Source organism: Rhea americana, unplaced genomic scaffold (genome assembly GCF_003343005.1).
Source record: "Rhea americana isolate MKP2758 unplaced genomic scaffold, rheAme1 scaffold_21, whole genome shotgun sequence".
Lineage (NCBI taxonomy): Eukaryota > Metazoa > Chordata > Aves > Rheiformes > Rheidae > Rhea > Rhea americana.
The window spans coordinates 1,412,623-1,426,792 of record NW_028186258.1 but is presented as its reverse complement, the minus strand read 5'-3'; the positions used below and the strand labels follow the sequence as shown (position 1 = coordinate 1,426,792).

The window sequence follows — 14,170 nt, the reverse complement described above, 5'->3', positions numbered from 1 at the left end:
GACCCCCCCCTCCCCGAATCTGCTACCTCCCAGGGGATCTGCCCCCTCCTTCCGACAGATCTGCTGCCTCCCAGGGATCTGTCTGCCATCTCCCAGGGGATCTCCTGCCCCCGTGGGGGATCTGGTGCCCCCCGGGATCTGCTACAACGTGGGGGGATCTGCTGTCCCCACCCCCTCCCCGATCTGCTCTCCTCTGGGGGGCTGTTGCCAGCCTACTCCCACCGACCCCCCCCGGGGTCTGCTGCCCACGGGGGACTCTGCTGTCCCTCCAGGAGCTCCTGTCCCCACAAGGAAGCTGCCAGAGGTAAAGCTCAGACCTGCCCCCCCAGCCGCTGGGCCATGTGGAGGGTCCTGGGCACCCCCCAGCACACGGCATCCACCCTTTCCTGCCCTCCTCCCTCGTGTCGGTGCCAGGGTTGTGGCCAAGTTACTCGTGAGGCTGTGGAACAGCAGCGCCCACATCACCCAAGGGGGCTCAGTGCTCCGTCCCCTTCCCCGGTGAGCTTTGACCTCAGATCAGGTGAGCCTGATCCTGCCAGCACCTGGGACTGGTGGGTGCTGGGTGCAACTCCAGCCCGTGGCTGGTCCATGTTCTGGATTCAGCCACCGTCTACTGGAGGGTCTCATTCCCCCTCCGCCCCTGGAGCAGACAGGGATGCTCGAGCCATCCCAGCCACCTGGGGCGCTGCACCTGGCGCTGCACCAGCGGTGCCCACCGGCTGCGGGGCCGTTGCCACCTTGCCCAAGCAGGGCTTCCACTCGGACGAGCTCCCGGGTCAGCGCTGGCCACGGGTTCCCCCACGGGACGGGGCTAGGAGAAGCGGGACGGTGCGGGGTGATGGAGGAAGCACGGGGAAACTAAAAACCCCAATTTACACATGAAGAGATTTCTCCTTTCGAGCCTCCCTCCCCAAAGAAAACGTGCTGCTGCGATTCGTTCCCTGCGTGTTTGCCTGCACATCCCCGACGGCTTTGAATCTGGTGCTTAGTTTTAGCCGTGGGGTCCTCAGCCAGCAGCCCGGCCGAGGCTGCGCCTGCGGCGGTGGCAGGGGACACGCTGGCTCACCCTTGGAAAAGCTTCAGTCAAAGCTGTGGATTTTCGTCAGCGCCACATCAACCTTGAGACAGAGCCGTAGGAAACCAGGTTTCCTTATCGCAGCGCTGCAGCTAATAAAGACCCTGCTATTCCTGCTGCCAGCTGGATGTCACGGAGAGGCTGGTTCCTGCAGCCGGTCCCCGAGGACGCAGCCGGGCACGACAAGGCCATGTAGGGATGAGCGCCGGAGCCAGGGTGGCTCGGCTCACCCCCTGCTAGCGCCGGGCGGTCCCACGTCTCCTGCCAGTGCCGAGGTTGAAGCGAGTAGGAAAATAGAGCTTTACTGGGGCGAGCAGCTTCTTACAAACACAAACTGCGGTGTGGAACCCCCAGAAGGATGCTTTGCCCTGCCTGAGTCCAAGTCAAAGAGTTGCGAGATGGCACAGAGAGGAGCTGGGGAACGGGGCCCACCACGGGCTCTGCAGACCACCACGGGCTCTGCAGGGCCAGGCAAAGCAGGATCGGCCCGGACTTGGGCTGGGAGAGCACGGGGCCCAGCTCCGCAGCACCCCGAGGGGACTGCACCCCCCTCGTCTCCCCTTCTCCCGCAACCTCCAGGCACTGGTGGGGTTGGCTGGGACAGGAGAAACAGGAAAACCACATTCTCGCACCCGCCCCATCGCCTTCTCTCTTATCATGGACCCCTTCCACACGGGTGGGCACCAGGCACGTGCACTTATAGATACTGGGGGGGGGGGGGCAACGTCCTCCTTGCCACTGCCCTAGTTTGTGTAGGCATCATGATATTTGCACCCGGGAATCAGACAGGTTAATGTGCACCTCTTGTTTAAATCACCGCACCCGGCTCGTGCCTCGGCTTTAGAGCCCTGGGAGCCGCCGCGCCGTGATACCCCCGGCTCAGTCCCGCTGGCACAGCGTGATCGTTCGGCCTTCGCAAAGCCAGAAGACGGGGTAAAGGGGCTCTGTGAAGATGTGGTGGAAAGCGTGGATGAGCTGCGTCCTGTCCCCGAGGCCGTAGAAGGAAAGGACCCCGCTGTCGTAATCCAGGCTGACCCCCAGGTACTCGTACAAGCGCTGCGGGATTTTCTCCGACCGGCCCTTGTGCCAGGCCAAGTAACAGTCTTCCCGCACCTGCAGCCCCCACGACCTGTTGTCCAGGCCGATGTTGAACCTGCGGCCCGGCTGCCGTTTCCGAGGGATGTCCCGGTACGTCACCCCCACGACGACGGAGTGGCTGGAGACCTTCACCTCCCAGTAGTGGCGGCCGGGGCCGTAGCTCTGCGCGCACAGCACCTGCCAGAGCTCGAAGCGGGCGGCGTGGTCCTGCTGCGGGCTGCCGGCGCTGCGCGGGTGCTTGGCCCTCTGGTTTCGGCTCGACAGGCGCAGGTACTTGTTGGCCGTCTCGGCGTCGAAGGTCAGGTTTCGCTGGTCTGGAAAGGGGAGGGAGAGCAAGGGCATGGCGTTGGGGGGGACCAAAATGCTGCGCGGCGCCTTTGCTCCCGCCCGCTTGCGTGCGCTCCCGACAGCGGTGCTGCTCCAGCTGTGCAGGGCTGCCCTAAAACCGACTCGGAGCACGTCTGGAGGGGAAGGGGAGCGTGTCGAGACGTGATGCCTGCCCGGCTCCGCCGTGCCTGCCCGCGTGCTGGGAGGAATGAGGAAAGAGCCCAGAAATAGCTGGCGAGGAGCAAAGACACGATGCTTTTGCACGGTCCCTGCCGGGAAGGCACAAAACAACCAGCAAACAGCTGTAAGCGTGCAATGACCCGGGAAGAGCTGTGCTTGATTTTAAGAGCAAAAAACACAAGTGTGTGTATATGCGTGTGGAGAGGGGGGAGAAAACAGGCATTAACATGAGCAAATATGGTATTACAAGGAGTCGCTCTCATGAGCACGAGCTGCGTTAACTCCTCCTGCCGGGGGACCGGCCTGTCGTCAGCACCTCACCTTCCTCCCGCAGCAGCCCAGCCTGGCTGGCTATTCTGGGCTCTTGCCTCCTGGCAATAACTAACATCTTTTGCTATTAATATTGCTGAGAAGGTTCTGCAGGACTTTGTGGGCATTAAGGAAGAAATCCTTGCAGATGCCGTATGCAGCGATGGTCTAGCTGGCAAGGGGAGGGGGGGCTGACAAAAGCACCCTAAATATTATTTATCCCTCTTTTAGCTGGTGTGTGTCGGGGTGGGGGGGGGATAGAGAAACGAGCCCCACTGCGCTAACCGTGCTCCCTGGTGTGGCTGAGCCCAGGGTGGAAAGGGAAAGGAAGGATCGCAGGTGGGGGCGTCCGGGGCGATTTCCCAGGGCAAGGGAGCAGCGACGCTCGTGGCTGCTCGGGCTCAGCGCCGTGCCGGGCTACGTCCCCGCGGGCACTCGCTTGCCAGCGCTGCGCCAACTGCTGACGTTGCTGGCCTGCCCTGGGGAAGAGCCGTGTCTAAATATGGGTCCCTGGGAACAGGCACGTCGCTCTCACCCGGGTGAGAAGCCGGAGATGGGAGAAGCGGATAAAACAGGATGGAGACGGGGTGAGATTTGGGGCATCTCGGTGCTGGGCACACTCTGCAGTGACCAGCTGGACTCTGGGCATGGGCTGCTCTGGTTTCCAGGGAAAAGCTGGTCCCTGGTGCTGTTAACCGCTGGCAAAGACCCGCGAGCGCTTTGCCGTCTGAACAGCATCCCCCAGCCTGTCCTCCCCAGCCAGGCGACACCCCCCGTGCCAGTGCCAGCACCGTTGCACAAGTGATGCTTTGAGAGAGCCCACGTCCCCGTACGCCACAAACACCCTTCCACGGCCACCTCACTCTGCCCACCTCCTCCCAGGAAAGAGTCCCAGCTTGGGGAAGTCGCTGCCCTGCCCCCAAGGCCAGCTGGGGACCCCACTGCAGCACCATTCCCCGCCAGCTGCCCCCCACTGTGCTCCTCACCCTTCAGAAGCTCAGCTCGGAACTGGCACGGGAGGAGAGGGGCCACCGCCTTCACCGCTGCCGGTGCCTCGGGCTGGACCAGATCTGTGGAGAGGGGACAGCACGAGGGGGATGGTGGGAGCTGAGGTTTGCTCAGCTGGGAGGAAGCCAGCAGGCGTTTCAAGTGATGCTGCCCAAAAATCTCATCCCTGCCCAGCTTCAGGGGGAGGAAGAGGAGGAGGAGAACCATCATATCCAAGCCTGGGAGCAGGCACGTATCGCTGTGGCTCAGCACAGCCAATAAGGACATGGAGTGTTCAGGGAAGCCACCCAGCATGTACTGTCTCATTGATACTTGTCTGCTGGAAACCAGTCACGTGCCCCTCTCCCAGCCCCCTGTGCCCAGGAGCTGTGTCCTCACCATGATGACACCAGCCAGAGCAAGGCTGTGGTTCCAGAGTGGCTTGAAGTCCTTTGGGGTGACCTGTGTGCAGAGGGCTTACCTGGAGATACAGGGTCAGCGGCTTTGGGGGCCACAGAGCAAGGCAAGTCTTCCAGCAAGAGCTTGGAGATGTCCGTGAGGATCTCAGAGAGGGGCTCTACCATGCCCACATTGAACTCCACAGGGGGCAATGCCTCCAGACTCTCTGGAGAAGGGATCAGGGGGAATTCCTGTGGATGGATGGACAGACACCCATGCAGCTAGACTGGGGAGGATCAGCAGCTCCAAGTGGTTGGCCACATCTCCATCTTCACCAGAAGGGAAGAAGACCTGGGAGCACCCAGGCACCAATGAAAGGGATGGAGAGGGACAGCAAGGTACACCGTGCCAGAGCAATACCTCAAGGAATGTCCGGTCATCAGGGCAGGCCAGCAGGTCCTGAGCCTTCTCCCTCTGGTGGCTGAGGGTCTCCAGGTAGTCCTTCAAGCAATTCCAGTTCTCCTCCACTTGACACAGCGCTGTGGCTTGCTCTTGCTCGATCCTGGCCACCGTTTGCCGCTGGCAGTCCTCCAAGGCTTTCTGCAGGTGGCCAAATTTGTTCAGAACCACCAACTTCAGCCTCTCAGAGGATTCCTGGATGGGGAAGACATTTGAGATCCAGTGGGCTCCCACCCATGCCTTCCTGGGGAGCAGCACAAGGTGCCCGCATCCGGCTGCAGCATTACCTGGATGCTGTGCGTTTGCCTCTCCAGCTCCTGCATTGCCTGCTCGATCCTCTCCGTCTCCTGCTGGGCTTTTTCCAGGGACTCTCTCAGAAGGTCCTGCAAAGGGCAGCACAAACACCCTGCGCTGGAGAGTGAAGCAGCTCGCCCAGGTCTGCCTCGCGGGGCTCTGAGAGAAACCTCGTGCAGAGGGAGGTGGCTTGGGGAGGGGAGACGCGGTGCCCTGCGTCACTTAGAAGTGAGGCGCTTTGCTGGATTTCATCCTGTTTTAGCTGCTTCCCCTGGACCAGGAGGTTACAAATACGCATAGCGGCATTTTTCACTGCTGCTGGATTTGTGCAGGTCCCTGCTGCTCCCGGTTTCCCGGGAAGGGAGCCCATGACAGCTCCATCAGCTGAGACTGGGCACAGCTCAGCGGACGGTAGGTCGCTCACATCCCCGCGGGCTGGGAGCCTGCGACCCTCCTCGACCGCCCCGCTGCAACTCCCCACCTGCTTTTTAGAGCGTTCCTCCTCGAAGAGCACCCGCCGGTGGTGCTGGCACTGCCGCACGGTGCAGACGCAGCAGATGCACCGCCGCTCGTCCTCGCAGTAGAGCTCCAGCGGGCGCCCGTGCCGCGGGCACTGGCCGCCCTGCGCCGCCTCGGGCCTCTCGGCGCCCGCCGCCTGCACCTCGTCCGTCCGCACCAGCTCCACCACGCTGCACAGGGTCACGTTCTTCTTCAGCTCCGGGCGCCGCTCGAAGCTCTTCCGGCACTCGGGACAGGTGTAGCCCTTCTTGGCCCTGGTGGCCTCCTGCTCCTGCTTGTCCCAGTGGTCGCCGATGCATTGCTGGCAGAAGTTGTGCCCGCAGGGCAAGGTCACGGCCACCCTGAACAGCTCCAGGCAGATGGAGCAGACCAGCTTCTCCTCCAGCTTCTGGGAGACCGACGCCATCCCGTGCTGGGGAGCAGGGCACCGAGGAAAGGAAACTCAGACCAAGAAAAAGAAACCCAGCCGGGGAAAAGGAGGAAGGGAGGGTGATGCAGAGCCCGGAGGCGCGGCAGGGCACAGAGCCAGCGCTCTTAAAGAGACACGGGGTGGGTGCTGCTCGCAGGCCGGCCGTGCCGGCTCAGCCCCACGCTCGCCCACGGGCCGGGGAGGCAGCTCGGAGCGCTGGATCTGCTCCCCCCGAGGGGCTGCACTGCACAGCAGGGCACACCGGGGAGGATAAAACCGCTGCAGCGACGGCACAGGGAAATTGTTTTTCCTCCTGCAGATCCAAAGCATATACGCTCGTATGTGTCTGCACGGAGGTACAAATTACACATGATCTGATTTCCCTTTCTGCGCCTTTGGGGCGAGCTTCCTGGCCCCTCAGCAGTTGTTTCCCCCAGGTGCAGGGATGCTCGCTGCAATCCCACCGCACCTGCGGAGTCTGCCAGGCCAGTCGCAGAGGCAGGACAGCCCACTCTCGTCTCTCCCAGGGACTGGTCCCCAAGCAGAGCAGGACAGTTGTCCCAGGCAGAGAGACCTCAGCATGGCAGTCGGGCCATCTGCCAGCCTGGGAGCTGGTGGAGAGGGGCACCCACCGCTGCTGCAGATGCTTGTTGCTTCCCCCTGCACTGACAGGGGCTGTGACACATGCCACCAGCCGGCCACTCTGACCGCGTCCCTCTCTCTAAACCACAGCTCCTGCTGTTTGCACATGCTGCTCCATGCAGCCAACACTCCTTTTCTTGCTAACCAAGCTGAAGACCGATAGACACTGCTAGCACTAACCTGTGCTAGCACATTCAGTAGATCTCTACCCCAAAGTGCAGTAAATCAGCCCTTGCTCAGATGGCAGGTGGAGTCTTCTGCCTGGCAGCGATGGTGGTGCCCGCGTGCCTTTTATCTTCATGTCTTTACACGTTTGTGTTTCAGGGAGAAACGCTACCAGCCTTCCAGTTCAAATGTTATCTACGTACCCATGTGGATGTACTGTCGTTGCATACACACACCGCTCATCAGCTGAACACTGTTCTCAGAGGCGGCCTTAGCTTTGCAACAGCTCTGCAGCCTCCTCACGCAGAGCCACATTGCTTTCACCCGCCTGCCCCGATAGGATGGGTGGGGAGGAGACCCCTACTGCGGTTAGGACATTCATGGTTGGGCTGGGGGGAGATAAGGAGTTTCTGTATCAAAGGCAAGCTTGGAGTCACAACCCCAGACCGCCTCTGAACTCGGGAGTGCCAGCTGGGATCTGTCACAGCTTGCTGTGTGCCACAACAGAGCTTCAGCCAAGGCAGGCAACAGCCCACGCCTCCCAAACATTTATTTTGGCTAAATCTGAAAATTCTGACCAATTCCCCCCAAAGGGGAGAGTATACGACAGCTTGCTGCTTAGCTGGTAATAGCCCTGAGCAAGAGCAGCAGGTGGGCATTTCAGCCCAACCTCATTTGCTTACTGGAGTCTCTTGTTCCCCTAGGAAGAGAGGAACCTGAGTAAGGCTGCTGGGAAGCAGAGTTAGGAACAGGCAGCTGCAATGCCAGGAATATGTTGGTATCTGAGGACTTATTTAAAATATACGAACAGTGGTTGGAGCAAGAGCCCTACAGAGCAGAAAGCCACCATCTCTCCACGCTACGGGTGCAGGATAGGCATGGGCAGGCTGCCAGGTCACCACCATATGTCTGCTCCACAGATCCGCTCTAGAGCCCTATCTATCAACATATATTGTCCAGGAAGTGAGGGAAAAGAAACTGGACTCCATGTGCTTGGATTGCTGTCAGGAGAAGTCAGCTTCATTGATGTTGACCTTGTGCAGACTCTTGTAAAGTTTACCACATGCTTAGCTGTGCTCATCCCTCCCTGTGACATCCACGAGGGGAAGGAGATCCAAGCCCAAGGAAGAGCTGCATTTCTCTCGTGCAGCCCACTGAACTCCCCAGCTCTGCACCAGCTGCCTGGGACACCAGGCTCTTCTCAGTGAAGCATTGCTCTCAAGGTGTTTAATCAGACTCAGATTTTTAAGAGGACTGTACAAAAAGGAGCCAACACAGTCCTGAACCACAGCACTGGGAAGGGGGAGAAGATGCCGGTCAGGCTAGCTCCATTTGCACTGTAAACGGACATAAGAAGAGCTCTGATCCCTCCAGAGAAGCAAGGTAGAGCATCTCTGGTGGACTGCACTCTAGCACCCTCATTAACTGGCTCTGCTACAGAATCAGTAGCAAGATTTCAGCCCAGACATAGATTTATTCTCATATGTGAACATGCTCTCAAGTAGCCTTTTGACCACACAACGGCTAACGCCGCAAATGTCTCTTGCTCTCAGTTGCACACTTCCTACTACTGCCAGCAAAGTGGAACTTGTGGCCAGAGGGTTGAGATTTTGCTGTCTTCCTCTGCAGGCATGGACTGCTTTTGACACCACACTTCTGCAAATGCAGGGAAGCTGGCAGCCCCATCCTCTGGGCCTGCATCCTCAGGTACACCAGAGCATGTAGCAAGGCGGCCAGACCCCTAGTAAATGCCGTAGGTGGGCTCCTTGGTATCTCGGTATCTGTCCAGGTACCTCAGAGGCTGGTGGCGTGGAAACTTTTCCTGTGGAGGATGATATATGGGCAGCCGCACAAATTCAAACACAGGCTCCTTCATATCTGTAAAAGGGGAAGCTGAAATGTTATCAAGACGGTTCAGATCCAAACCCTGGCCCCTTCCCTTCACTAGCAAGGGCTGCCACGTGCATCCAGGTCAGGGCATGAGATCCGGGCTAGTAAAGCATGTCTTAGTGAAAGCTCCCTTGTTATTTTAAAATGCTCATCCAGAGCAGCTGTTAGTATGGGGAGCATGACTCAATAAATTCTTAGTCTGTGCTCTAAGAGGTCCAAGCGCCCCAGTGACAGCCAGGATGAATGAAGAACCCACAGCAATAGTTCTTTCACTGATCCTGTGCCTGACGCGCAGGAGCCATGCCCCAGCTCACAAACAGGAGCCTTCCAGCATCCCCACATTGTGCACTTCTTACTGAGGATCTGATGAAAGATTTGAGTAACGGAGCTGTCCCACTGACACTGGAAAAATGCCAGCCCTGCCGGGGTCATGTGGTCCTGGTGCTTCTCGTAGAAGTCAAACGTCCTAAAGGTTCTCATCTTGAGACTGTGGCTGCAAACAGGACACAAGCACAAGAGCTGAGGTGAACCTCTTTTCCTGCAGCATCCTGGCAGGCAGTTACTTCCCCACATCATCCCAAAGTTTACAAACAGAACGAAAAAAGGGAGTCACCAGAAGAAGAATCAGGGAGATTTCAGCTCTACACATCTGCCCTGAGCAGGGCAAATCACTTAAGAGCCTGTTTTAAGGCAATGACACTCTATGGGGCTTGCAGGGCTGGGATTCTGGATTCAAGCAAAATGTGAGCTGAGAAGCCCTGAACAAATCTGGCATTTGAAAGGAACTGCTCTGTTGCAGGAGTAACAAGCACACTGTAGTAACAAGCAATAACTTCTTAGTCAAGGAAAGAGTGAAATGGCCTAGCGAAAGCCTGAATTACCATGGTGCTGGTCGAACATCTTCACTGAAATCTATCGGGCAGTCTTGCTTGAAGAGGAGGAAGATGAAACGATGGTAACCAGTTCCTCTGGCAGGGAAAGGGGGCAGGTAATGGCAAATCTCCTTTCCTGACTTGATGTCATTGCCTGGGATGTTTGTCCTGAACACAAAGAAGTTTATTTCACTAAGTAGCCATCCATTTCCTCCCTTTAGGGCCAGGACTTTCATACAGGACTGTCAATCACTTTGCACTAGGCTTTGACACGAGCTATTTTCCCTGTTCAACAAATGTACAGATAGTAGAGGCTGATTTTCCTGGAAGAATTCACATCCAGGGAATTGAATGCAGAAGAGCAACAACAACTGGAACCACTGCATCTTTATCAGGACCCAGAACACAGGGATGCAACAAGCCCAGGGCAGGAGCATCAGAGAAAGCCAAGGAATCATCTTGGCAACACATCTGTTCCCAAGCACTCTTGGAAGAGTTTCCACCCTTTCAGCCTGTGTTTTCCCTGAGCCAAGAGGCACGGAGCTCTGATGAGCAATACTCACACCAGCCAGTGGAGGTACTCCGAGTCAGTGTCTCTCAAATGTCCATCTGCAAGCACACATGAGGGAGAAAGGCGCCTTAGTGACAATGTGGTGTTTGCATCAACTCCAAAGCAAGAAGGCCCAGATCCCCTTGGAATGGAGGGGGCACTTTGAGACCTCTCAGCATTTTTCTTGTAACAGAAAAATAACTCATCCCTACAGGGCTGAGCTCAAAATGAGGAGCCAAGAATTTTACAGATGTAACCCCAAGATCACAAGGTCTTTCTGAATGACACTGCGATACAGTTACTTAATTTCACTGCATTTTGGTTTCCTGGAGTGCATAGTGCCAGCTAACCTACTTCCCAGAGAGTCTGCAAAAGGAAACGGCACTTGCAGACAGGTAAGCTGTCTTCAAGAAAGAAGAATTTGGCAGTCAACACAAGACAGAGTCAGGGAACTGCTTCCCCTACGCTGTGACACAGGTTCTGTCATGTCACTGTCCCAATTCTCAGCTGCAAATTGGGCAAAATATTGCTGTATTTGCACAGATTTTAGGAGACTAAAATCTTTCCTGCATGTGTAATTCATTGAAGTAACACTCATAATTTTGCAAACATCTGCTCATCATCTAACAAGTGACATAAGGGCACAGAAGCACTCTTGGAAGACACAACTTTCCCAAGGCAGAGAAATTCTAACTCCCTTTGCAGGCACAGTCTCTGAAGCTGTTCTCTGCACCCAGAGCTTAGGTGACAATCCCTATATAACAGGTATCATCACATCATCTCTGACTGCAGCTGAAAGAAACAGAAGCTTCCTGTTCAAAAACAGAACTAAGTTTAAACTGGACTGTTTCAATCTAAAGAACTCACTGCTCACCTGGATTTGTGAGTAACAGAGTCCACAGGGAGCCTTTATCTGCCTCATATGACACTTCAGGGGGATTAGAAGCCTAAATGAGAAATATAAAGAGAATATAAATTACTTGGAATTAGTTTCCATTAAGACCAAGTCATGATTTCAAAGGCAAAGAATGTGAATCTATTGTGGGCGCAGCCAGAGAGTAGCACAGACCAGACACAGCCATGCCATGGTTAGTCAGCTCCACCAGGAGAGCTTCAGGAGCACTAACAAACACCAGTTTGCTGACAGACAGCAAACCTGTTGCAAAGTTCTACCCTTATCACGTCTAAGGAACATACATTTGCTTCATCACAAAGGAAATACCCTTGCAAGAGAAATCCCCCGTAAGGGACGATGCCAATCAGGAGCATCTACGGGCTTTTTCATGACATTGGGGGTGTTGCCAACTCTCCTCTCACACCTCTGATGGAGTCACCATGTTCCCGTGGTAGACTGGTACAACATGCTCATCTTCCTGGCTGTAGCCCACCCTCAGGATAACCCTGGGGGTGAAGGTGGCCCCCTTGAACAAGTCACGAAATATCCCATAGTGCTCTGCCACGCGCTGCTTGTGGAGTGGGCCACTGGTCTTCTCCCACTCAGCTCTAACTTCATCGAGGGGGATCAGCACTGCAAAAAGAAAGAAATGGCTGGAGGGGCTGCTGGAGAGTGAGTGCCCAGGGCAGGGGAGAGGAGATGGGGCACAGACCTGTTCGGAGCCGTGCTGCTCTTTCCATCTCAGCGTTCTGGTGGTTCCGTCTCAGGATGTTTTTTCTTTCCTTGACTTCCTTCATCCCCAGCAGTTTATCACGTGGCAGGCTGATGTCAATCTTTGGCTCTTCACAGAGAGTTGAGAAATTATACGTGTGATAAACATGGATATCAAAAATATCCAAATATCCAAACCCCCAAACCCTGCAAAAGAGTTAGCATCTCCTTGGGAAACATGACACATTTTTCTGGTCTACAACCATGGCTCCAGCCTACACACAGCTCCCCTCACCTCCAACCACAAACGGAGTAAGCACAGATCTATCTGCGAGTACCTGGCTCTGAGGTAGTGTATTGCTGGTACGTCTTCCACCACCGAGGCTTTCTGCTCTCCTTTTCAGCCCTCCTGAAGTAGCGAGTGAAACTGCGGTACTTTGCCAGTGCTTCCAAGTTGCTGACATCTATGTCTTCGTTAGGCATCGGCCCCAGAGGGGCTGCCCGCTTGCAGAGAGCGGCTGGAAACGGCGAGCGGCTTCATCGCACGAGCACAGCGAGAGAGAAGCCCGAGAGGGAGAGACGGGACCGGGCAAAAAGCAGGAGCACGGTGCGGGGCTAAAGCAGGGCCGGGACAGGGCGCGGAGCCGAGCTCCGGCGTGTCGTTCAGCCCGGGGGGTCTTGGCCTTGGGGCCTAGGGACCTTCCCCGTTCACCTGAGGGGCACTGGAAAAGGGGCCCAGGCGTCCGAGAGCCGCTGCCGCCTCCCCAGACGGGCTCCTACCAGAGAGGCTTGAGAGGACCCAGGCGGCCGAGACCGGCCCCTCCCGCCAACCGGCTCCTACTACGTGCCCTTGGCGGAACCCAGGCGCCCGGAGCCAGCCGCTCCCCGCGCTTCAACGGGCTCCTGCCACGCGCCCACGGGAGGACCCAGGCCCCCGAGGCCTCCCCTGCCCGCTGTCTCACCGGCCGTGCCGAAGGCGCGCCCGCTCCGTACGCCGTACAGCGCCGCGCTCAGCATGGGCGCCGCCATTGCGCGCGCCGCCAGAGCGGAAGGCCCCCGTTGCTATAGCGATAGCTGCTGCCCGAGAAGGGCCTGCTGGGAAAGGCCCCCCCGTTGCCACAGCGACAGGGGCTGCCCCGGGCAGAGCCTGCCGGAAAAGCCCCCTCCCCACTACCCCCCCCCGCGTTGCCCACCAGCTCTCAGAGAAAGGGGAAACAAGGCTCCAGTAAGAGTTTCAGACCCAGAACTTGGGCTTTTTAGGCCTAAAACAGGCTGTGGAGATCGCTGAAGATGTAACAGTGCCAGGAGCAGAAGAACTGGTAATACTCGTTTCCTGTGGGGTTGCGATTTGTGCTCCTGTGCAGCTCAGTGACATCTTGTAAGAAGTTTTTGGCCGTTAGCGGGATGAGAACGGGATCTTTCCCCAAGTCGCACCCTCACAGATCACATGGGAACATCGTTCTTGGTGGTTCCTCTGTCCCCGGGTCAGATCCTGTTGAAATTAGCCAAGAGGGCACCCGCTTATGGCAGGGACAGGACATGAGCACATCCATGCAGTTTCTTCAGGAAATGAGCCCCCCCCCGAAAAAGGTGAAATTGTAAATGAATTATGTGACCTTTTTCTCACAACAAATAGTAACCAGGAGGAAAGCTGGGATTAGGCCAAGTGCACGCATGCTCAAATGAGAGCGGGTAGTGGTAACACCCTCGGAGAAAACTGACTCACATTCAGGGCTGTTGAGGCCCCAAAAAGCAGCACGTGAGCGAATGGAGCCGGTTGTGTTTCTGGGAGGGCGATCGCTGGCCTGCTCTCCGGCCGGCAGAACAACATGCCTTCCCACCCCGGGGGCCCGTGCGTGGTGCGATGCAGCGCTCACTGGTACCCCTGGGGGCAAGGAGCTCTTCCCCTCCCGCTTTTGGTTTACGCTGGCACAAGCAGGAATCAGCTCTGGGGTGGTGGGCTCCAGTGCTCTTTTATTCCATTCTGTCCCCCTCATAACTCAGCAGCCCCCCTCAAAAGCAGCATGATTTCCCCTGATGGGGAGAAAAGATAGCAGCGGAGACAGCAAAGGGAGCTGGTGGGCACGACCTGCCTATGAAGATTCAAACATTTCAAACGTCAGTGCAAACTTGAGGCAGGGACCTACTCCCTTGGCCTGCACAGCTATCTCCTGCACTGCATTAAGGCTGCTGAGAGCTAAAGCTTGGTCAAAAGGTAGAAAAGCTTTATGATCCCCCTTTTTCCACTGGGTTTTCACAGCCCCGTGGGAGGCAGCTCCTTGTTCAAGAGCCAGGAGCATGGCCATTTTGGGTGGCTGGGCTGGCCAGACATCGCGTTGGGGCCGGATCCTCTAGGATAGCGGTGTCCTTGTGTTAGTGCAGTCCCACA

General features: G+C 56.9%; 2 protein-coding genes across 2 annotated transcripts in view; both read right to left on the bottom strand.

The window, feature by feature from the left end:
* The window catches only part of TRIM47 (tripartite motif containing 47), a 17,343-nt gene extending 11,223 nt beyond the window's left edge, over positions 1-6,120 (bottom strand). Inside the window, exons 1-6 of the mRNA XM_085304769.1 lie at positions 5,610-6,120; positions 5,122-5,217; positions 4,796-5,029; positions 4,458-4,626; positions 3,976-4,059; positions 1,958-2,487 (exon numbers count right to left, since the gene is read on the bottom strand). Coding sequence (XP_085160895.1) covers positions 1,958-2,487; positions 3,976-4,059; positions 4,458-4,626; positions 4,796-5,029; positions 5,122-5,217; positions 5,610-6,053 — 1,557 coding nt within the window. The 5' untranslated portion in view covers positions 6,054-6,120. The remainder of the gene's footprint in view (positions 1-1,957; positions 2,488-3,975; positions 4,060-4,457; positions 4,627-4,795; positions 5,030-5,121; positions 5,218-5,609) is intronic.
* A 2,395-nt stretch (positions 6,121-8,515) lies between these two features.
* MRPL38 (mitochondrial ribosomal protein L38) lies at positions 8,516-12,849 on the bottom strand. The gene is made up of 9 exons (XM_085304485.1): positions 12,744-12,849; positions 12,120-12,299; positions 11,783-11,911; positions 11,495-11,703; positions 11,050-11,122; positions 10,189-10,234; positions 9,635-9,793; positions 9,110-9,246; positions 8,516-8,741 (listed from the first exon to the last, which is right to left on the bottom strand). The coding sequence occupies exons 1-9, from the start codon at positions 12,808-12,810 to the stop codon at positions 8,605-8,607; spliced, it is 1,137 nt and encodes a 378-aa protein (XP_085160611.1). The 5' UTR covers positions 12,811-12,849; the 3' UTR covers positions 8,516-8,604.
* Between the last annotated feature and the right edge of the window lie 1,321 nt (positions 12,850-14,170).